This window comes from Zonotrichia albicollis, chromosome Z, assembly GCF_047830755.1.
Source record: "Zonotrichia albicollis isolate bZonAlb1 chromosome Z, bZonAlb1.hap1, whole genome shotgun sequence".
NCBI classification, from domain to species: domain Eukaryota; kingdom Metazoa; phylum Chordata; class Aves; order Passeriformes; family Passerellidae; genus Zonotrichia; species Zonotrichia albicollis.
Window position 1 is genome coordinate 55496446 of NC_133860.1, and position 25230 is coordinate 55521675.

General features: G+C 39.8%; 1 protein-coding gene across 2 annotated transcripts in view; it reads left to right on the plus strand.

Annotated features, from left to right (window-relative positions):
* Positions 1 to 25230, plus strand: part of NTRK2 (neurotrophic receptor tyrosine kinase 2) — a 198548-nt gene that overhangs the window by 139380 nt on the left and 33938 nt on the right. For both annotated transcript variants that reach the window (XM_026795193.2, XM_005489802.4), the window contains 3 exons: positions 6861 to 6991; positions 12511 to 12683; positions 16107 to 16341. In XM_026795193.2, coding sequence (XP_026650994.1) covers positions 6861 to 6991; positions 12511 to 12683; positions 16107 to 16341 — 539 coding nt within the window. The remainder of the gene's footprint in view (positions 1 to 6860; positions 6992 to 12510; positions 12684 to 16106; positions 16342 to 25230) is intronic.

Below are 25230 nucleotides of genomic sequence, written 5' to 3' on the forward strand. Positions count from 1 at the left end.
TATACCCATTGTGACGTGTACAATATTTATCATTTTTCCCCAATACCATCTATTCTCATTGCTGGGTGCACTCTCAGTAATAACCAATCCAAGAGTGCCACCGTGGCCAAAGAAGATGGAGGAGAAGAGGAAGAAGAAGGAGGACAGGACACACCCCAATTCCTCCATCTTACTCCTCTAAACCCCCCTGTACATAAATCCTAAACCTTGTGTCTCACCCTCTAATTAACTAATCCCTTCACCAGAAACCCGGTGAAGCCCTCATCCTTGTCGTCTCCTGTGTAGGGTTAAAGTCCAGCTACCAGACACTTCTGGCAACATTCCAGGAGTCCCGAGCCCCCCAAGCTGGTCTCGGAGGCTCAGCATCTCAGGACTGAGATCTTGAGATCCGACAATAAACTGTTTATTTTATTTTTTTTCCATGAAGCGTGAATTAAGCTCCTCAGACTCATGCATTTAAGACAATGATAACATTTTTGTTAGTATTTATCCTTAAGTAATGCTTATTTGAATATAGGGATGTAATAAATTATGGTATCATGGCTATCTATAGCCAAGCTGACAGGATCTTGGTCAACTAAACCAAATAAACTACTGTGAAAAAAAAGAGTACAGAAAAATGGCTCACCAGGAATCAAGTAGTAACCCCAAAAGACAGTGAACACTTGAGTTCCAGACAGAGAAGAGCCATGCCAGCTACAGCAAAATGAGTTTACCGTGGACAGGATCTGTGGTGCCCTTGGAGCTCCGGGCAGGTGAGAACTGGGCATCCTCCAAGGTGCTGCAGAGCTCTGTTACAAAAGAAAGTCTAATTCTAAACCAGGAAAATAAAAATTCTGGGGTTTAAATATATATCCTGGGAGGATTTAAGCTGTAAACAAAGCAACCAAAAGGTTAAGCTGCAGCAATCACAGATTTATTTGATTTACCAGATGTAACTCCAGACAAGTAGGAAGTAAGTGCCTGGGAATTATGCCATTCCCCTGATGGTCACTTGTTTGTCTTTCATAAATGCCTCCAGTTCATCCAGGAAGATCACTTCTTGTTCAGCCTGGCATTAGATCCTAAGTGGGCCATCCCTTCCTTAAAGGCCATTTAGGATCTAATGCTTGTGAGAAACCTGACAAATCACTGATGGCCACCCAAGAGATAACGGGTTTACAGCTCTTGAATGATTCTGTGTTTTTTTCAAAGACACAAAACAAGACTCAAAGTGCTTCAGAAGATGGACTGGCACAGGCGATGTGACAAGGCCCAAGTGCCTTTCTGGCCTTATTGTTCCGTGAATCCTCCCTACTCAGTTTTCCATGGCTGGTACCGTCCAGCACCTTTCATTTAGAGCAGAGTACCAAGGTACTGAGAGGAGATTTTCTGTCAGCTTATTTTACTTCAGTTGAAAAAGTGTGAGTTGGTTCTCAGTTGTGGAGTATCATATATATGTATACATAACGATGTGTGTGTATATACATACACAAATACATGTATATATGAACATATATACACACACACACATATATAAACAAAAATGTATATATAATTAGACATGAAAACATTGTTCATTTGTACCTACAACAGCTGGGCATGAGCCTTACATGAGCAGCTGTTGCTGCTACATTGTAAAAATTAAACAGCAATGGCACTACACAAAAATTCATATAGGATAATAACAAATGAATGCTGTATGGGATAAATGCATCAAATAATCAGAAATATACAACTGAGCTAACCTATTTCTGCATCCAGGGAAGGCCGACAGGTCAAAAGGTTGAAAAAAAACAAAGGCATTGTTGTTGGCTTTTCTTGCTGTCAGAGAGTAGATATCTCAATAAGCCAAAATTTCTATTCTGGCAATATCTTGTGGAAATTGCTGACATGCTGCTATTGCATAATCTGATAGCCACCAGTCTAGACTTGCTGCATGCTCTTTGTAGCAAATTTGTATCCTTCTTCTATAGGATTCCAGCAGAAACTTCTTTGTGAGTGGCAAATGCTGTAAAAATTTGATACACTATCTAAACAAACAGTTGGCCATTTACATCCGTATTTTTCTAGCAAGGTCTTAGAAATAGTTCAGTCCACAATTGCAATAGAAATAGTGGGAAAAGAAATGAAGAAATTTGCAAAACTTTCTTCTGTGGGACCTTGTGTCACATCACAGGCTGAGTCTCTTCTATGACTGCTTTTTATTTATGCAGCTGTGGTTATGTTTATAATATCACCTTGCCAGGTTTCTTGGCATCTTGAAGGTTCTTATTCTCGTTGCTGAGCCCTGGTACAACAAATTTCATCAGGACTGTCCCACATGCACACCACTAGCAAAATTCAAACAGTATCCTCAGAAGCAGACTCAGCAGATAATTTAAGTGGGTGTGCAACACAAAAGGATCTTACAGTGTTGGTAGTTCAGTGAGCAGTAATGCCTGACAGCTGTTGTCTCTTTATTGTCCATCAGTGAGTCCGTGTTTCGGTCTCTTCATGAATCTCATTGCTCTTCTCATGAGGTAGATGGGAACACATTTGAAACCTACAACATTTGTGATATTGTGATTGGGTGAGGTCTACAAGATGAGACACTCACATGAATACCACATAAGTATTTCATTTTTGTGCTCCTTAGGAAGTCCAGCCTTGAAAGGACGAGTGTAATCAATGGATGTGAAAAGATATAGGGAGCTGATTTTATGTTTTTATCACAACCTTGTGGAGAGTGTCTTCCAGCTGGAAAAAAATCTATTGGAAACAACTTCTTTTAAAGGGATATTTAAAAATTTTCCAGAGAAAAGTCAAGACAATAACTGGTGAACTGAAGAAAATGCTTTCCTGGGGGAAGGAAGTTCTGTCTCTTTGCCTCCCCAAGAAAGGCAAGAAGGATGTTGACTACTTGTGTTTAATACCAAACCTGAAAAGGCTACTAAAACTATCAGAGAAAGTCCCCTAAAGACAAAAGGAGGTATATGCAAGCCAGACAAGTTAATGATTAAGAGACAAAAAAAAGGCATGCATTTTTATAAACAATGAAATGTTTATGCATGAAAACAAAGGGATAGTCCAGACTTTCAAATCAAGACTGGCACAGTCTCTTTCTGGAGACAGTCTTCTGCCACATACAAGTCATTCAGCTCAATATTATGCTCCATATAGTTTAGAAGGTCAGCTTAGATGGTATAATGGTCACATGTGGTGGTAAAATGTTAAGACCTATTATTTGTGACCAAGGGGAAACACTTTCACTCTATCGCATTTCATTTTTTAAATATGGGCAAAAAAATGTTAATAATTCACACTGTATCTTGCTGTCCCTGGCTGGATTCATTCATATCCAACTCAGGGAATTCAATGTGATGAGGTGATCTCGAGTTGCCTGTTCGGCTGGAGCTAATTCCAGAATGTAGTGTGACCCTCTCTGTTCAGCCTCACCATCAAAGGTAGGTCACCTAGGGAGTTGAGTCCCATACCTGGAAATATATATTGCATAATTTCCAGTGTGACATATTGTCTGTTAATGAGTAAAATACCTAAACGTCCAACACTTTCGGTGAGATGTTTCTGAGAACATGAGATGAGAAGAGAGACTTTTTCTGTAGTTGTACTCCCTCTTGTCTCTGGTTTCCTGAAGTCATCCATGGGAGCCCCCTGCTTTTAAGGATTTAGCTGCGTGGGTATTATTTTAACTTAGCCTCTTTTCAGCATTTACCCTTCTTTAATTTGTTTCGTCTTGCTTCATATTTTATATGAATCAAGGTTCAACTTGCTTGGCTTTCAACTTAATGAAACCTATTTTTTTTACAGTTATCAGTTAAGATTTAAAACCAGAGATTATTTACTCTTAAAAGTACAAATAGCAGGTCAAATGCAATTGCCATTTAGAATCAAAGAAGGGAGATACATAGATGTCATTTGAATGTTTGTGTACCTTTTCTTGTGAGATAGTGTTATGAGATGACTTTTTTGTTTATGTCCTCTTTGGCCGAATTCTGCATTGTTTCTTCAATGTAAATCCAGGATAATCTCTTGGACTTTAACAGAGATAATTTGCTTTATCCTGATAGTAACTGAAAGCAGATTTTGACCTGAATTTTCTAGTGTCTCTCCTGCTCAAGTATCCTCCCACTTAAGACAGTGTCATTATGGCTGTGGCCCTGAATGTGCTAAATGGATTTTTTCCTTAGCTTATACATCCGTCACATCATATGTGTTTGATTTAGTTACATTGTTCTTATGTTTAAGCTCTGCCCATTTAGTCATACTGTAGTTTTTTGTTTGTTTGGTAACTCAGCACAGTTCAAAAAGCTAACAGTAATGGATAGAACATAAGTTACAAATACATTCTATGGAGATCTCTTCTGCACCTTGCTGTGTTTCAGCTTTTACAGTTTGGTTTACGGGATGGATTGTTTATTCGAATGCCTGGTTTATATGAGTGTTTAACAGCAGCTGTAAGTGTACTACCAAGAAGTATTGAGTGTGGTTTTTATTTATTTTTACTCTATTGTTTGTAAAGTCCTCCAGGAGCTTCACAAAAAAACTTCTTTGTACTTCTGGGCCAAACATTAGCAATATAATGGGCTCAAAATGGAGAGGACCCACACAAAATTCAGACTGTCTTCATCACTGAGTCTTTGGCAGCTGTGGGCAGGAAAAAATTAAAAATGGCCTTTGCTGCCTTTTTCCTCTGGGAAAGGAACAGAGGCATCCTCCTAGCAAAACTAGTAAAGCAGAGGGAAAGAGAACTCCCCAAGAGGAAGGGTAGGATGACAAGTTTTTTAGGAGACAGGGGGTAGCACTCATTTGTTATCAATCATTTTTAAAGCTCAGGTGATGCGATGTGCCACAGTCTGGAGCTCGGGTGCCATGCCAGGGCAGCAATCTTTCAGCTCTTCTGGTCTACCTTGTGGCCAGTATTAGCAGGGGCCAGCGATGGTGGTTAACTTGTGTCCATGGGGAAAAGGAGTGTTTTGGTTCAGGCCTATCTTGTGCTGACTGCATTTTGAGCCTTTCTTGCAAAGCCAGTGCTGAGGAGGAAATGAAAATAAAAGCAACCTCATACTGACTGCAGGGGACCTCCCAAGGTAGTTGGCCAAATTAAGCATCACCATGACAAAACTTAATTTTATGCTACACCAGTATGTGACAAGAGTAAAAAATATAACTGCTGCGCAGTCTCATTTCATATGTATCTAATGGGATGTGCAGCCTCTCCTAGAAGACTTGCCACTGGAAAAAGGAGGCTATGAAAATCCCCCCTGCCGCCACCATCTGTGGGGAAAGCAGCAAAGCCTGGTGAGTCTGGTGGGCTGTGGGGAGAATCCAGTCTTCCCCCTCCATGCACAGGGCATGGGGAGCCTGCCTGCCCACTGGCCAGGGGCCTTCTGGCAGGTGCCAACAGATCTGGTGGAGATCTGTCCCTCAGGTGTGTGCCCACCTCAAGATGGCACATGTGTGCTGGATTGCTCACTCTGGAGCCTGCTCCAGCACCAGATTTCCCTCATGTCCACAAACAGGGAAATGAAGTGTATTTACATGCAGGGTGCTCAGGTTAGGTTGCTGTAGGCTTTGGGTGTGGGACGCACATTTTCCTCTCATGTAGGATGTGGTCCTTTTCTCCAAATGCTGGTGATAGGAATAGGGACAGGCTGTGCCGTTTCTCCCTACTAATGTTATCATCAGCACTTCTCCTTTAGTCATGGAGGCAAAGTGGTTTTTTTGTAAGTGGTCATCCAGTCTAGAGTAGGCCTGTGACCAAGTATGCAGGCAGGTGTCGGTCTGCGTCTGGTTAGATCCTAAATTATTGGCAGGGTTCAGTCCTGGTCCCTGCAGTTGAGCAGCCAAGGTGGGATTTTCACCCTTGCAAAGACACCCTGATGCCTGTGCACTGCTATTTAATTTGCTGTGTTTAGAATTTAAGTTGCAAATGGGCTTCTTCCAGGCAGGGTTAAATTTCAGCATGTGCAAAGACAGCTAAGTGCACTGAGGTTAAAATCATCAGCAGATGCTGTCTGGATTGCACAGTTTCAGCAACACAAACTGTCCACCCTATTGGCAGCTAAACTGCCCTTAGAACTGCTTTATTTAGCTTGAACATTGTAAATTGATAATGTAGTCTACGGAATTTAGTACAGTATTTTAAATATTAAAGATTTTAATGGAAACTTTTGCTGAAAGGAGAATGTAAAATAAGTCAAAAAATGTTCCTGGGCTTCAGGGTTTGAATCAATTGATTCTGGGCAGCAGTTGAACTAAGGTTCTGTCCGATATGTGGACTAAAACCTTTGTCCATCTTTTGTTTCTTTTACTTCAGATCAATACTGTAAATCATGTTTGTGAGAAACATGGGAAAGCAGTGGTTTGCTTACAAGTAGTAAGTAAACCAGACTGTTAAGTTGCATTTAGTTGAAAGGGGACAAACTGGGTTTTCTTAGAGGACACCTTGGGTTTAGGTTACTTTTAAAATTTCTTTATTTGGATAAGAGAGTTCTGCTATTGTTAAAGATACAAAAGTAGAAAAGGAGTGAGAAAGGCTTTGTTTGTTTTCTGATTCACTGTCTTAATGTTTTTTTAAAAAGTAGCATTAGGTATTATGTATGCCTTGCAGCGGTCATCCTAACATCCATGATGATAAATGGCCTGTTCCCAGGTGACTCTTAATTCCATGTCTTCTTATCCAAAAGATGCACTACCCTCCAAAAACAAATGTATAAACTCAGTCTTTTTTGCAGAAAATGGTAAAAACTGACATGTGAGCTCTTTTATTCCTTCCCTACTTTACAGGCAATCCTGTCTCCATGTAGCTGTAAGCATGGGCTCCATCAGATCCTGAACTTGCAGCTCCCTTCTGACCTCTATTTTGTCTTCTTTTACAGTTGTGCATCATATCAAGCGCCACAATATTGTTCTTAAAAGAGAACTGGGAGAAGGAGCCTTTGGGAAAGTCTTTCTGGCGGAATGCTATAACCTGTGTCCTGAGCAGGGCAAGATCTTGGTAGCAGTGAAGGTAAAAGAGTCTAGGGTTGCCATTATTAATTCATGGTTGCAACTAATGCTGTTTTATTTGTAAATGATCATGTTTGCCTATTCCATAATCCAGTGTAACTTTCTGAACATGTAGAAGAGTTCACAAGGCTAATGGAGTGTTAAGAGAATTTGGTATTTGATCTTACTGCGGATTATAAAATGAGACCTGAATCATATAAGGAAAGAGAGGAAACAGATTGCATCACGAGGGGGCAAAATCTTTTATGGTCTGTCTGAAGAACAGTTAGTGAAAAATAATGCCTAGGTTATTAAAAATGCATGTGATATATATGCGTGTCTAAAAAATAATCCGTTACTAGCTAAGTGAATAGGTTATGTGTATAATTGCTAGGCAAAGATCAGCTTTCTGTTTCAGGACTGTGCCATTCTTTTAGTCAGCAACTTGGAGACCAAATCTTCTTCTCTGCACAAAGCCCTATTTTTCCCCCAAAATTCAAGAACTGAGGTTAGCTGTTGGCCTTAGCTGTGGATGTAGCTAGAAAACAGTATTAGTGAAACTACACTCTCAGAGTTTGAAAACTTTCCCTGGAAACAATCTTTTATCTCCATCTGTAGCATTCTGCCAAAACCAAACGATGTGTCCAGCACTTGAAATATCTCATTAAGTTCAGGGGGAATAGATGTCCAGAATTTGGGATATGCCAAGTGACCAGAAAATAATTTTATCTGACAGGTCACAATTAGGCAACCATGTGTGCATTTTGGAGGAAACCACAAAGTACAAGAAATCATGTAGATCATCTTTTTGAATTTGGTAACAAGAAATAAGAGTCTTGAATCTGACAATGGAAGAACATGAAGGGAGAATAGTCTTGTAGAGTGCTCCATCAAATATAGGTTTTTGGTTTTGCCAAGGTTATAAGCTTTTCAATACTTGGAGTAGTTCAGTCATGTTGACTGATGAGAAAAAAAATTGAGCCCTGAAGGGATATAGCATAGACAGGAAAAAGCAAGAGATAGGAGGTGACAAAACTAGATCTGCATGAATTTTTTGTTGTATTTTAGTGGTTTCAATGGAAATGGCCTTTCCTCTATCACTTTAGGGAACTGCTTGATTAAAGCAAAACTAAAGTATTTTCATTTACTTGTTCCTTTTGAAAGTCCTGTCTAAATGGAGCCTAGCACTTTTGTTGTTAAATGGTGCACTGCACTTTCTGTATGCTGCTCATTCTCAGTGTAAATCAAATGGAAGAGTATTTAGCCTTTAAAGGTACATATGTCTCCATATGTAGACCTAGATGACAAATCTATGCATTTTCTGGGCAATTTTTCATAAGATTTTGGTTTTTTATATAATTTTTCTTATCAAATCCTCTCTTTATAGTGTCCTTAATAAGAATCTTGCAGGCAGCTGTGGGAAGAATTACCTCTGGGAACAGGTTATTCCCATTTTATGTTTCTGTCATTGGCTCTTAAAGATGTTACTCTAGCTCTGGTCACAGAGGAAATGTCTTGGTGAACAGAGACAGTCAATACTGTCCTCACATAACTGAGGGGTTAATTTCCTGATGCTTGTCTCTTTCACTGTGGTTACCAACCTCAGATAACAGGTATCCCTCAGCCAGAGAGGAGGTCGAGGGATGGAGCCTCCGCTGGAGTACAGCTATCCTGCACTTCAGCGGAGGATGGTGTCTAGACTCCATCGCTGAGTCAGTAGTAGAAGAGCAGACCTGGATTCCAGCAGCAATGAGCAGCTCCTCCTGACACACAACAACAGCTTTAGGGAGCTTCAGCACCATGGGTAAAACCAGCACACACCAATCACTGTAAAATATATTTGGTGAGCCCCTGGGCATAGCTGCTTGCTGAAGAGTAAGGTGGTGCCAGGGAGATTTCAGCAGCAAGGAGGCACAGCCTCAACTGCACAATGAGGGTCAGGTTGGCTAGTGGTCCCTGTCAGCTCCCTGTGCCTGCCAGTTGCTGGAAAACTGTATTGCTCATCTCTGGCCCTGAGCATCCCTCCTTCGAACTCAACATGTTCCCTTCTTATCAGTCAGCTGGTATCCAAAATGCTGATGTTGCTGCAGCAAATTATTTAGGAGCTAAGAGGCCCAGAAAAATCTGCAAAGATAAAAAAGATCAGGCCTAGCATAAAATACCAAAGAGTATGAGCTTTTGCTCCTTTAAAGAGGAGAAAGGCAATTTGTTTAAATTGGTTTTGATTAGTGTAAGGTTTTTGGAGATAACACAGAGTGCTTGGAAATACTTTCCGTAGGACAAAACCTGGGTTTTGGACTAGCATTGACCCCACAGCACATCATACCAGGCACTTTTAGAGAGCAGAGGGAGGAGGAAGGAAAAGTTACTGTTTTCTTTCATTTGCTATGTTTGTTCAGGCCTGGCTCAGTACTGTCTCCTCATAGGATTAAATCCCAGGCATAATCTCATGCTAGTGCAGCCTATCCAGAGCAGGAGGTGAGGTTGACAAGGCACAGGTTAGCAGCTGCCTCTGGCTCCCCTGGGAGGTTTTGCTCAGCTAGCAGACTGCTGTGTGTGTGAGATCAAAAACATTTCCATGCCACCTGCACAGGAAAACCAAAGATTTCCAATTCTCTTCAGACCTTCAGTTCTGAGAAGACTCAAAACCACCCCTTCATTTCTTGAGGAGACATACCAGTCAGGTCTCGTATGTTGATGGGAAGCAATAGCAATTATTTTGTAGGGGAAGGCTGAAACAGTAGAAAGTAATAGTAGTAGTCATGAAGCTGCCTTGAGAGTTTGGCTACCAAGTCCTGCTGATGCTGGTGACAGCCCCATGCTCCTGCTGCTGCTCTGATTGCCCGTGAAGGCAGCTCTGCGGTGTCAGAGTGGCACAGGTGGTGTCACACAGAGTGGTGTCGGAGCCCACACTCACTGCAGAGCACAGGGCAGCACAGACCACGTGGAGTGGCTGGAAAGCACATGTGATTGAATCTCAGATCTTACTTGGGAAAACCTCCTGTCAACTGGTGAAAGTGCTTTGTATGCAGAGCTTTGGCATTCTTGTCAGTAATGATAATAATAATTAATATGTCTTTCCTCTCTTTGTGCTCTTAGGGTTTTATTTTGGTTTTTTTCTTTTTTTCTTGTACTGAGAACAAGCTAAATGCATTAGTCAATGTCATTTCTATGTAAATTCTACATACTTATTAATTTTTTTACCTTCCAGTCTCCTCCTTGCCTGACTGTGCCAGCTCTCTCTCATGCATTGTGTCTATTCTGTGCACTGCATGAAATAATGAAAAGGAGATTTGCAATGGTGGGTTACAGAAATTCTAGTCAGCCCATGGTAGTAGAAACCCAGCATGAGTTTCACCTGAGTTTTAGACTTTTCTGCATTTTGCTGTTTGACAGAAAATGTGGAATTGCCATGGCAACTGCTCTGTCATATGATAATTTTGCTGTTTCTGTGAGATAAAAAGCATCTTCTCAAATATACAATATGCCATCCTCACAGGACAGAGCTGTCAGCATTTTTACTGTCTTTCCAGGGAAAGAGCCTGCTGGAAAGAGGATCAGCCTCTGTTTCTCCCTGGCAGTTTTTTTCCAGATTGCTATAATTTTAAAATACGTTTTGTATTAATTGTTTTTCTAATTCTGTTATTGACAATAATTACAGTGCAATTTCTTTATATATGAAACTACAAGAGGAAATGCTAGGGACAACAGGATTATTACAAGTGATTTCAGTATATGTAAGATACACTGGACTGTGGGTTGTTGCCTGCATCATGTTAAAGCATCATCCCAGAGCCTGAAAGTATTGGAAAACACTTCAATTCCAGCCCTCGCTCAGTTCAGATGTGATTGTGTGTAGCCCATGAGAAGCAAATTTGATGTCCAGTGGGAAGCTGTGTATACTAATATATTGTGGCTAGTTGATGAAGCAATATCCTTGTTGCATCATTGGCAAAGCTTATGGAAAAAAGGATTCTGAGCCTGAAGGTATGTTAAGATTCAGAAGTACATTCCTCAGAGAAGGGACATGTAAGGCATGAGTTCCTTCTCTTGCTTCTTGGATCCACAGAGGCTGAAATCCACAGGTAAAAGTCCCTGAACTTGGACTCCATGCTGCCTCAGTCCTTGTCCCCCCATCTGAATTTTAGTATGGTAGCTATTCAGTTTTCAGGACCCAGGATTGCGGTATCACAAGTAAAAGATGTGTTTTTCCCAACAGTCACCTTCTAGCCTCTTCTTCACACATGCACACATATAATACTAGAAAAGTGGACAGAATTGTCCCTGTTGAACAAAAGCTTGAACAAACCATGACTACTGCTGCTAAAAACTCAGTTTGTTGGCAGAACAATTGGACAGTATCAACTTACTCTGTTTCTGTTCTGGTGAGTGTAGTTGGTCTCATGCTCTACATATTAATTCAGGATAGAAAGTAAAGGGACTAGATGGCCAGAAAAAAGGCATCTTTAGTTAAAACATCACCACTACTTTTGTGTCTTATCTTCCATTGTATTAAACCTAGATATTGTTAAAATCCAGAGGTACAGAGCCCAGACAGCAGTTTCTGTGAAGAATAAATTGCGAATGTTAGTAACTTGCCATCTTTCTCTTGTGGTTTTAGAAAGATTTTTTGAATTAGTATAGCGAACCACTGTACCTCTTGACTACAGAGACTATTAGTGGTTTATTGTCAATTATAATTATTCCTCATTTAATTGGGGTCAGAAGTTGCTTTTTTTTTTTTTTTTTTTGTGCATGGAAGTGTTTTCTTGCTTTTGAAATGTGGTTTGTAAGGAGAAATCAGAAGCTGCCTATGTGTGACAGTTAAATTAGTATTATTTCATTATACAATATTTAAGCTTCCTATTTGATCCAGTGATGTCCCAGAATTTCTCTGTGCACCTGCTTTCCTCCATGTCTATCAACTTTAGGATCTGACTTCCAGTTACTTACACATATGCCTAATCTTAGTCATGTGAGTAGATTTACAGAATTTCAAAGAAGTTTTTGGCTGAAATCTTAGGTTATTCTGGTCCAGGGACATTTGTGTAAATCTACCTAAGGGACTAAAATCAGCAGTACATAAAGAATGCATCCACAATAACACCATGTATTTTAAACAGAGTTTTATTTTAAAGAAAAAACAAGAAAGGTAAATACCAGCAGGATACTAGGGGTTGCTTGAGTTAAATGCTCAAGGATACAAACCAGCTGTGTACTAGTATATTTCTGGGATGAGATCAGTTTATTTGTTCTGTGTTTGGAAAACACTTGTCACAGCAAGAGCATGAGTATTCATACACTCTCTTACAAGAAAACTGTTTGTTTGGAACAACATGTGGCAGGAGAATGAAAATTGTACTGCCATTATTTAATTGCACTTCAGATCACATCTGCATTTCTAAAAGAGTTATTTAGAAAGTACTTCCTCCATCCTCCATGCTGTACTGTGTCCTTATCTTACCCTTACAGGGCTATCCCACATATTTCCTACCTTCTGTGAACATCTGTCCTTCCTTATATTTTCATTTTCTTCACCAGACACTGAAAGATGCCAGTGATAATGCCCGCAAGGACTTCCACCGTGAGGCAGAACTGCTGACTAACCTGCAACATGAGCACATTGTCAAATTCTATGGTGTCTGCGTTGAGGGTGATCCACTCATCATGGTCTTTGAGTATATGAAGCATGGAGATCTTAACAAATTCCTCAGGTAAATCCATGAACATGTGTTGTGATCCTGAGCCAAAAGTGGGCAGAAAAGGTAGCTGTTACTGGTACTTAGTGTGAAATTAATAGCTACCACAGGAAAAAGCAGACACCTAGGAAAACAAATTGTAAGACTCTTGGTTTTTGTACCAGGATGTGGACCTCTGTTTCTTTGACTGTTTGGAAGTACCATTAATTCAAACTTTGTACCAAAGAAATATTGTTTCCAATATATTTCTGTGTATTCTGAAATGTTTGGTTATAAATTCTACAGTAGGAATGATTTTCTTACAGGCTTTCTGGTAGCACTTGGAAAATCCCACTCAACACCTATTGCTATCTGTAGGTGTCAGAGCTTCTGAAGACTAACCCCTTTTCTCTTCCCTCTTCTCAGTGTTTTGAAAAGGCTGCTATAAATCTGCAGCAAGAAAACTGTGAGCTATGGAAGCTTCTGTGAATTGGAAAATGCTACACTTTGGGGTCCAGATTAGGGCTCTATCTCACAAAGCTGTTCAGGAATGTGCGTAGGAAATTGAAATTTGTCGGTAGAGCAATTATAAATAAATAGATGATACATAAGGTTCACAATAATAGGTAACCCATGATCCAGGAAGTTATGAACAGAGGCCTCATGTATGTGCCATTTCTAGCTGCACTTTTTGACATAAAAGTAAACAGTTAAGAGATGTCATTTGCTCTATGTTAAAAACATAAGAGATGTTCTTTCAATGTCTACTGTGTAATTTTATCAATAAATATCACAAAGATATTTCAACATACAGAGGTCTTTCCTGCTAAAGAGAGCAAGGGGTACCACCATTTTGGAAGATATCTCTAACAAACCTGTAAAATAATCAAAATAGATGTCTAATTAAATGGATTAATATTTTCTATATAACTGAAATGACTATGATTGCTAATGCTGCTATTTATGCATTTTCTGATAGCATATGTGAAATGAGTTTGCTGTCTTTTTACCACCTCTTGAAAAAGTATCCACGCCATAAAACAAATGACATCAACTAGCATCCCCCCTTATTGGCAGGGCTAATAGGTTTGACAGAGAAACTGGGATCTGAACTGGAGATGCAGAACAAACACTACTATTCTTCCCAGAATGGTTGTCTCTCTGGCAAAGGATTTAAGTATATTTTAGAATTAAGGGCATTTATGTTTGTCTGCTTGGTTTTCTGCTGTGAATTAGGAGAGAACTGCTGTTTCCCTAGCTGCCATCCTAGTACATTTTCAGAACATTGAATTTCCATTAGAAGAAGCCAGATTCTCAGTTGATGAGAAATAATTTCTTACTCCATAAGAATTGCTTATTATGCCTGATTCTTTTTGATTGGCTTTTTCTTACATTGTAACTCTGATTTTGAATTATTGTACAGAAAATTATTTTAGCACACAGTATATTTCCTACTGTAAGGCCTTCACTTTTAAAAAAGCTATTAATCAGCCCTTGTCCTTGGAACATAAAATGATTATGCTGGGACAAGCTATTAAACCTAAGCTCCAATTTGTCATTCCTCTCACATTTTCTGCAGCTTGTGCTGCAGACCAGAGGTTCACAGCAAAGTGGTCTGTTCCATATTTCTTACCGTGCAGCGCCACCAAAGGCTGCTGGTGAAAAATTTATCTGAAAATTCAACCAAAAAGAGCCAAGCTGCCTGCATGCAGCCGAAGCCTGTTCAAATCTAGGACTAAAGCTGTAAACTCGTGCCTGCCCAGGGCTCAGTCTGTGGACTAGTGGATGATGTGGCTGCAGAGAATATCTGTTGATATCCCTGGCTATTGCAGACACTGAAAATCACCTCATTTTTGGCCAGCATCGAGCGGACAAGCAAGCTGGAATATTAGGAATAATCTACAAATTCCTTTAGATACAGCCCATGTCCTCAGGGAAGCTAGCAGAAGATGAAAAGTTCTTTAATTTAGAGGCTCAGAGATTTGTGTCAGAGAACACTTATTAACAAAATCCGTGCATGGATAAAGGTACAGAAGTTTTCAATAGGAATTTGCTAGTGAGTTTTGGGTGGATATTTCATGTCCTCCCATTTATTCCTGCCCCCAATCAACCTAGATCAGATGAATGGCTGCCTGTGCATACCCTGTGGCAGAAAGTTGCTTTGCCTGGTACCAGATACAGTCCCATCAATGCTACACACCCTCCTTCATTTCTTCCTCACATCTGTCACTTTGCTCATGAAATTCTTCCCTCGGGGCAATTTTAATATCATATTTCTAATTGGTAGTGTCAGATTTGATCTCACAGATTTTGATTAATTTTAAAATCTTTTCCAAACTCCTGTGCCCTTACCCTAGAGAAAAATTAAGGTCTCACCTCTATTGAGGAGAGAAGAGGAGAGGTGGTCTCTTTGAAAGAATAGTTTTCAGGATTGGAATAAAAAAAAGGGCTTCTGAAAATACAGAAAAATAGAATGGATGGAAAAGCATATTTAGAACATTATAAAATCTATCAGATGAGTAGTGATTGCCAGATTATCTGATTGATTGGATAAGGATTAGCTAGTAATTCTTCCTGCAAACATTGTTCATATGAATGTTTATATCTGCATCTTCAAGGTTCTAGGATGTACAGGCATACCAGGGCTCACATAGTTAAGATGGTAAAGCTCATGTGACTCAATATTTCGCTGGGCTTTCCTAATGCAACATATCTCTGGTTTTGATGAAGTGCATACAAATATTCTCATTAATCAGTTGATTGTTGCTTCTTAGGGACTTGCTAGGTCTTGAAAACCTCATATTTCTGAAGAATTTTGTTTTTCCAAATAGCGCGTCTTTTGTGTCTTCTTCCTATTGTCAAGGATTCCTGTCTCAGGCAGGAACTTACCCTTGGTGATTAAATATGCAAAAGTTCTTTCCTGCTGTGCATTTGGATAGGAAATTAGAAGTATAAATTTAAAATTGCTGCCCTTTCTCCCTGCTGGAGAAGGAAGTTAGCTCTTTCTTGTTTAAGAAAAGATGGAAGGGTCAATGGCCTGTATCCCTGCAGAAATCAAGGAATGCCAGTCACAGGAAAAGTGATGCTATGCATGCCACTTCATTGACTTTCCCTCAACTGTTTTTCAGTCTTACAGAGTGATAAGATTTTCCCTTGGTTCCCAAGCAGGTTCATTTGTCAGCCTTTCTCCAGAAAAGATTACTAGAACAGGAGAAAGATGATGCTTTCTGACAGATGGGCGCTATTGTGAACACATATGCCATATTTCCTTGTGTAATATATACCCTGTTTGTAGTGCTCTTCAGACCACCTATCCTTCATCAATAAATGAAAACAGTAAATGAGAAAAGCCATGACAAAAAATTTTCCCTATTTTCATAGGGCTGACACTCACTAATGCCTTTCACTTCACCACCTCACAAGTGGCCTATCAGTTTATCAGATTGTGTTTTGGTGCAGGGCACACGGACCAGATGCAGGACTGATGGCAGAAGGCAACCGTCCTGCTGAGCTGACCCAATCCCAGATGCTTCACATTGCCCAGCAGATTGCTTCTGGTATGGTTTACCTGGCATCGCAGCACTTTGTGCATCGGGATCTTGCTACCCGGAATTGTCTGGTTGGTGAAAACCTACTGGTGAAGATTGGGGATTTTGGGATGTCTAGAGATGTGTACAGCACAGACTACTATCGGGTAAGTGAACTGCTGTAATAAGTAATAAGCTAGGTCTTGTTTAATCCTCTTACCACATTGGTGTGACTGATTTGCTTTTATACTTAACCATCTGTCTGTCAGGTAATTTAGAGCCTAGCATATGGAGAACCTAGTTCTGAATTTAAAGGTTTTGGTGAACTTGGACAGTTAATCAGAGTAGTCTGTCATGTTTTGTTGTTTATATATGTTGGGTTTAGATTCTAAATCACAGAAAGGTCTTTTTCTCTGGGCAAAAATTTTGTACATTTGTTTGGCATAAGTGAAAAAGAAACAACAGATAAAAAGGGTAATCAAATTTGGCCCAACACTTTGAAGCTATTAAAATATGTTCTTAAATACTGCTAAGAAAAATGGAAATGGTAAATTTGGGAAGCAGTCATATAATGAACCAGTTAACTAGAGGAAAAATAAGTACTGGGCAGCAGCAGTGACTAGTTACTTTACTCAGTAAGAGATTAGGTAAGAAGTTTGTTATACTGAGCATCCAAAAGCTTTTCCTGCCTTAAACCAGGGCTTCAGTCCTACTTCTTAATGTTGAAGAGCTGTTTTGCAGAGGACAAGAGTAGCCCATTGCTCTTTTCATTCTGACTGTTTTTCCTGAGCTTGGTTGCCATAAGGCGCGATCTGAATTTTGCAAAGGATTTCTGAGATTGCTGGGCTAAACAAACTGAGTGCATTAATGCTGCTGCTGATGCAGTCTTTGTACTATGTGGTAAGTCATGTAGTTGACACCATTTGCTGTTTGCTATCACATTTGTAGTTTCATGATTGGAACTGAACCTGCTTGTGGCTTGGGGAAGGCAATCCATGACCAAGCTGATAATTTACAAACCCTAGAGTTTATCCTGTAAGGTAATCTCATCCTCCTTAAGCACATGTTTTGTATCTGCCTCTCTACTCCTTATTTCTTATTCCTTTTTCATTATTACTTTCTTAGCAGTCAATTTGGATTGTGTTATTAAAAGAAAGTGTCACCTCACCATCAGTATTGGTGGGATGCCTGGGAAGAGATTGTCTCCACATCTGGCTAAGGCTGGACAGGGTAGATGATGCTACACTTTTGAAAATTATTGTTGAATGCTGATTCACTTAAAAGCTCATAAGGTACTAATTATTTACAGTTTACTTAACTGTAAATATTCACTGTTAATTTTCTTTCCTTTCAAAGACAAACCTAGTATTTAGTAAACATATCCACATTCCTCTTATATATTATTATTTTGGAAACTGGCACTCTGAATTATCTGATCAATGTAAAACAAGCATGACTGCACTTCAGAACTTAAAAAAATATACAGGATGGTAATGACTTTCTTTGTGTTTTAAAGGACACCCATGAGCAGAGGCTAAGGTTTCTTGATTTTGCACCTGATTTTGCATATTGCAGTTTTGCACCACCTGTTGGGACTGAAGTTGTGTCTCTGTTCCATACTTCAGCGTTTACCATGTTAGTCGTTACATTTAAGAATGAATGTATATGCAAGACAGTACATGTTTCCAAAGGTTGTTACAGTCAGAGGCAACATTTTGGAACATATACTTTGCTTATTTCTGGAAAAAAAAAAGTAACTCCCCCTGCGGCATAAAAGCTACCTGCAAAAGGGGATAGAAGCTCAGTAGTCATATGGCCTTCCTGGAGACAGCTGAGGCTTGGCTCATGCACGTGATTGTGCACGGACTCTGGCATCAGTGTACCTGATCACGCACATCTGGGTTTAATCCTCAAGTCTTGCACATGAGTACTCAAGCAAAGCTTCTACCCGCTGAAACACAAATTTCGAACAACTCCCATGACCCAGACAAAGCAGGAGTTCAGGACATCCTGGGTAACCTGGATAATCTTTGGGCACCTCTGAAAGGATCTCATTTAAGAGGTACATTGTATTTCCCTCTGTCCCTCATAACAGAATCATTCTCTTCTTTCCTCCTTCTCTCCCTTATCTTCACTTATTTTTGAGGTGAAGGAGGGTGTCCTGGAGGTCCAGGGAGTAACAAAGGAGGAGGTAGTAGTGTGAATAGGGTACAATCATTGATGTGAGAGAGGGAACAAATAAGGTAGGAAAGATAATTGTGAGAGGTGTTAGTGAAAGACAGAAATGCAAATGAAGAGAGAAAGAGGTAAACAAGTGTCAAAGGGGATGGTGTAAAATAACATAGCCCCATCCAAACTGGTGGTGTAAGCTTGCAGAGGGATGGGTGGATATGAAACTTCAAGTTGGGAAGTTGCTAGTTCTACACAGTAAGAAGAACGAGAAGGATAGCTTCTCTGGCGCCTCATGTTCCAGTTGGTTTCTAATTAGTGCAGAGGAGGGATAGAGCCACAGCCTGCCATGTCACCATATTTTTGCAGCTGATAAATTTTGAAGTTCCAGTTGAGCCTGTGAAGTTTTGGCCTGCCATTTCTGAGACATATGTGGGCCAATCAGAAGATGGTCATGAAAAAATCAAGGCAATGATGAATTCCCAGAGGGTTGCCTGGAGAATTGCATCCTTGGCAGGCCTAAGTCAATGATAACACTGGAATAGCACTGACGTACCATACCTAATTGCTTATAGCAGGCTATAAGTTTTTTAACTGGTCAAGCTTAAACACTCACAGAGAAGCAAATCATCCCGAACCCTGACAGCTTCATCTGATGCTCATTGGAGGGATTTACACAATTTCAAAAAGTTCTGCAAGAAACGGTTCATCATTTGTGGGTTTTAATACACTGGAATTGTTTTTTTTGTTTATTGGAGCCTGCCACTCAGTCATGATGTTAGATTCGCCCAAGATGATTATTTATAGCTTGCTTCTGTAAGATAAGAATGATCCCAAGTCATTGTGCACTGTTAGATTTTTAATGACATTCTGCATTGAATCAGCTCAGCTGTTAAGAGATGCTTCAGGGAAGAGTGGGAGAGAAGTAACCCTTGGACTAGGAATACATATGATGTGTGGCCCTGATTGCACAAGCTTTCCTTTTTTCTCCCCCTTTCTTTTTCCTGTGTTTTTCATCATGCAGGGATCTTGAAAGTAGGGGAAGTCCTGATGTACATGCTAGCATCCAGTGTAACAGCAGTAGGGTTTGATACTCAGACCCCGGGGACATGAAAAAACTGCGATGATTTTTCTTACCCATAAGTGCTCTACACCCCAGGCCAAAGTTAAACAACTCTCAAGTAATTGGTTTGGTTTGTGAGCCAAACAGCTCTAGCAACACTGCTGAACTGCAATCCTTATAGCACAAAAGACTCTTTCACAAAGTTATTTACTTGGAGAGCTTAGGTCTCAAGTTTATTAGGGGCTTTTATTTGTTCTGTTGATAGCTGGGATTTGCTGTTTGATTTCCTGCCCCCACAGGTCAGGGTTTCCTATCTTACTCTAAGATACCCAGGTAATTCTTTAATGTATCTTTCAGTGCTTTTAAGTGCTGACACTGAAGCCTGGGAAGAACCACTTTGTTGTTCTTGCATTCAGGGATAATATATCAGGGCCTTTTTAGGTTTCCACTCCATATTTGCAAGTGATTGCTCAGTACTTGATGTTAAAATAATTTCAGCATTTCTTAATTATAAGCAAGAAGCTTGAAAAAAAGTAGAAGTCATATTATCCCAGTACTTGGAAAAACTTAACATGGATATGCTTTAAATATCCAGCCTGGTCAGCCAACTACAGGCTTGAGCCAAGGTTTGGAATGAAACTGTGATCTCACCAGACTAAGCAAGAGCTTTGCCATTACCTTCATTAGGATCAGAGTTTCACCCTTCCCCGCTTTTTTGTTTGTCCAGTGCAGAATAGACATTCTGTTTCTTATTTAGATTTATGGAGCTCAGTTTTGTAATCCCTGTTTAGCTATTGTATAACCTACTTGCCTTTATGTAACAGCACAAGAACAGTGGAGAAAATGTGGACTCCTTTTTTCACCTTGCACAAACCACTAAAAACTCTATTAAAAGACTGGGCCTGGTGTGGTTTCCATCTTTCTTTAAGGCCCAATTTGCCCTAAAACTACAGAGAGGTTCACAAATTAGTTTCTTTCACTTCTGGCACATATCGGGCAGAAGACTAAGAGGATGTGTTTCATTATAAATTTCATTGACTCCATTTGTCTTTAAAATCTTCACATTTTGCACCATTTTGCTATTTAAAGAGAGCATAGCATATCAGACTGGAAGAAGAGACAGAGGTTACTGAGTTTAAGTCTTTCACTCTTGAGGGAAGCCACAGAGGTGTTAAGGGTAGGAGCAACAAGAACCTGAGACCTCATCATGCTGCAGGGAAAACACCAACACTCACTAGTACTTTAGCCCCTTCTATATAAGACACCAAGCCCCATAAAAATTCTAGTCTGCCAGGGAAAAGGAAAAGTTTTCAACAGTGTCCTAAGCACCTAAAAAGAAGTTATGCTTGGCAAAATTTCCTGAGAGATCTTAAGAACTCAGTCTCACCTAAGACACAGCAAGATGTGAGAGCAATCCCCACCAGACATTTCTGTGAAAATTGCCTTCTGAACTGGCAAGCTGTAGAAAGCTATGTGGGCCCAAGACAGCTGCTCCAGCGTGTGGCGTACCTTGCTTTTGGTGATGCTCCTCAGAGCACATCTGGGCACGTTTCCTGTCCTCAGCGCCTTAGAGCAGTGTGGGAACTGAAGATGATCCAGATTCAAATCAAACAACAAGAAGGAAAACAAAAAGACAAGTCCTGAAGAATGACTTTAGTTGAACGAGTTAATAAGGTGCAGCCTACAAAATGCTGACAGGTTTTTTCTCAAATACTTCTCAGGTATAGAACTGGATAGCAGCAATCTTGTGTTTCTGCAGCCAATAATTCTGACTCCGGAATCACTCCTGTCCTGTCACACAGTCCCTTCTCTCAAAGTGGATGTTGCAAATAAGTAGGATTCTGTGTTGCCAGTGCTTTTTCCAAAAGGCTGCACAACAGCTTCTCTGTCCTAACAGCTGCACTTTTTTTTTTTTTAATTCAGCAACCTGAATTAACTCATGAGCAATAGACACCTACTTGATCACATTATTTTATTCTCTTTCCAGTCTTTAAATCTCAATTGTATTTAGAGAAACTACTCCTGTCCCCTACCAGACCGTCAGAAAGAAGGCCCACTGTCAGGAAAAAAGTGTCTCATTTTTTTTCCTTTTCACACTAGCCTTTTCCAATGACTTTCAGTGTGTGAAAAAGCAACTTTTGTATCTCTTTCTGATACAGACATTGCTAGAACTGTGGATGGTATTTTCCAAATCCGATATTTCCCTTTCTTTGATTAGAGGTACCTCCCAGCCTCTAATGAAAATATGCTGGATAGTACATCCAAACCCACATAGCCTGTGTTATTGTCACATGTTAACCGTATTGTCAGACAATGCCCTGGGCCACTCTCATCTTCTACTTCTTCCAAATAAAGAACATCCCTTTTTTCCCCCCTAAGCTTTTGGTTTCAGTCCCTCAGTGAATGACTTTGCAATTCATACTGGCACATTTTGTACCTCTAGTGCTTGAGAAAGACTGTTGTTTCTCTTTTATTTTTTTGGTTTCTTTGGGGGCTGGGTTGTTTTGTTTTGTCTTGGTTTTCTTTGGTTTTTTGTTTGTTTTTTTTTTTTTAATTAGAATTCAGATCTTGTCTAAATTGGTGTAAAGAACTAAAGAAACAGAATCAGGCTACCAAAAAGTAAACAGCTGATGGAGGGAGAAAGGTTTGTTGGGAAGTTTGCTAGATTTTTGTGGCTTTGTTTCCTAATGTTTCTTTGATAATTTCTATTTAATGCTAACATTAAGTATTCTGGGATATTTGTCTTCTTAAAAAACAGATTTCCCATGAGCTTTCAGATGAGACAGAAAAAGCTATTAAACCTCTTAACCTCCCAGATTTCCAGAAAAACTAATGGTTACACAATTTGCCATTCCAGGCCTATTTTAAAAGTACATAGATTTTGAACCTTCTTGCTACATAAAAAAGATGAACAACTCTTTTGAGAAAACATTTTGACACTTGTGAGTGTTAAAGTCGTCAACAAACAGTTCTTATTCTGATTTTTGCTGTTCCTTAGCAAAGCCAAAGTTGCAGTTTGAAAAACAGTGAAATAACATTAGAATTAAAGGAATGAAAGAGCATCCTGCCCACTAGCCATACCCTCCTCCCTTCATGTATGAATCTAATGTTGTAGAGTGCTGTATTTCTGGAAATTGCATGATATACTTTTCTGGTGACACTCTATGAAATGTTTTCCAAAAGATAAGGCTAGTAAAATAATCACCAGAGAGTGATCTCGTTTAAGCTATTTCCAGTACCTAATGCCTATTTGAAAAAGAATTAATGCATGACGGCAAGGGGCTAAAAAAAGAAAAGGCTGGTTTATCATTATTTGGGCTGTAACTAGCCAGGCAAACACCATGATACAAATGTTTACAGTGAGGAACAAGTGTCTGTCTATTCTGAAAGGGCAATAGCAGCAAACACCTGCAGGTCTCAGCTGTCACTACAGAGATGAATACCTGTGTGTGGGAGTTTGGAGGAGGCTGCACTAAAGAAAACAAGAAAGAGTTACTGGGAAGTCAAGCAGCTTGTCAAGGCATTCTCGTAGGTGTGTGTATTGAATTGTCACAGTTTGAAGGCACAGTTTGAAGGCTTTTTATTAGCTGCTATTTTTGCATCCATTGCTCAAAAGGAAATTATCTGCTTCCCTACATGGACTTCTCGGCTTTCCTCCTCCGTCAGAGTCTCATTGCATCATGTGTAGTGCTGGGGAGGACAGAGGGTTCCAGCAGCCCTGGAAGACGTGCACAGATGATTTCATGCAACTGGAAACAATACAAGAAATAATAGGCCAGCTTGAGAGATGTACATCCAAAGTAGCTGCCTTGAAGTCAGTGCAGTAGCTCTGAACCTAAAGTAACATAATCACAAGCAGAATTAGGCCTAATGATTTTAAAGGGCTTTCTAAAAGTCACTGTAGCATCAGTATTTAAAAACTGGTATGCACCAGGACATGGTGTTTTCCTGATGACCAAGGGTAAGCACCACGGCTTGATACCTGTTGCTACTTGCGCATGGCAGAATATATTCTGTGCTGTGCAGGAGGCATGGTCTGTCCCCAGCTTTTACTTACACAACTATTGGTTGGATTCCTGGTTTTGTTTGGAATTACACCTGTTTAACTTCTTCAGTTCTTCACTGAAAACCTTATTTCAGCTTTGTCTAAAGCCAGAACCACTTCCAAATTTTAGTACAGCTGTAGATGTAATCACTTCCTACATGAAGTTTTTTCATCATCTTCACATCAGGGTTATTGGTCTTACTTGCACTTCTGTTTCCCTCTGTTTTCACCAACACAGATCCTAAGAGGGGAGTCCAAGAAAGTTCTCCTTGTTAGTGTTAGGATAAGGAACGTTAGATGTCCAACATGTGTAGAGTCCTGCACTTAACAATCGTTTCTTACTAAACTCTGTCTTGCAGGGTTTATGACAGGTTGGTAATACAGAAAATGAGACTTTTAACTGGGAGGTTGTGACATATTTCACTTAGCCAGACTAAAGTCCCCTTTTGCTTTAAATGTGCAAATAGGAAGACAGCTTCATGGCTCCTGGAGTACATTCTCCTTCAGTCTGTGAGATCAAAGAGTGCAAAGACAGCAGAAACAAAAGCCCATAATAACTAGGTTGAAAAATTAAGCTGACTAAAAGACACACTAAAGTAAAGTGACCTTGTTGCTGTGACTAGTTACTTGATTACCTATTGAATTTCAGTGCCGAATATTTCCTTGTAAATCCACCAGCACTAGATTTATACCAAGACGGTTCTCATGCAGCATGTCAAGAAACAGATTCATCTTGAGAAAAAAAGTTCAAGACAGGAGGCAGTACCTAGAAACATATGCAGAAATCCTGTTGAGCTATGCTATAGCTTACAGTGTTGAATGTGTGTCAATCAAAATATTAAAGTGTTTGGAAATTTTCAAATGGATTTTTTCCCTCTGTTTGCTTCTGTTAAAAGCTTTAAGAATTTAGTATTTGGTTCCATACTGGTTATGGAACAGATATTACAGTTTTCAAGGGTCTGGAAGCTTTGGATTTCCCACCTTATTGTTAAAGCATTTTAATGGAGTGCTTTTCAGCTGGTTACTCCTGCAGTGTGCAGTTGGTGAGAGCCATAGGATCCACATGCACTCCTATAGGATAACAGGAAGTCTACACAGTCATCGTCACCAGTGGCTGACACAAGCTTTTCTGTTGAGGGGCTCTTAGCACAGATGTTCATTAACTTAAAAAGTCCTTTTAAAATTATACATACAAAACTGAATCATTCTCAAAAATAACCACACATATGGATATAAATTGCAGGAAAGCAATGATTCACACATTGAAATTAGCCTTAGGAACTGCAATTTGGAGAGCTTTGCAGAACTGTGATCGTAATCGCCTCATTCCATTAAGTAGCAGCAGAGCTGTACAGAGCTATTTTTTTGCAGGTGCTGAAACGATTTAACTGTTATTTAGATGATTAGCACATAAGAGAGCCATGTCCTCAATCCCATCGCTGTTCACAATTTGCTGGATTGTGCTTGGAATATTGGTGGAGGCTATTTCCATTGACTTTACTAGAGCCAATATTTTGCCCAGATTTTTAGAAAGTGAAAAGCTTATGGTCAACCTTTTCTAGGTATAAAATGGCAAGAGAAATTTTAAAGTAATTTCTGTTGTTTTTCTTCCTGCGCCAGGCCTTTGTGCAGACTAACAAAGCCTTTTTGTATGGGGAAGAACCATGTGTAAATATCTGGAGATACTGTACTGCAGTGCTACAGATTGTCACTTTTGGCAGGCAATCTGCAAAGCAATTTACAGAATTCCAAAGGTTAGCAGCTGAAACTGTTGACTTT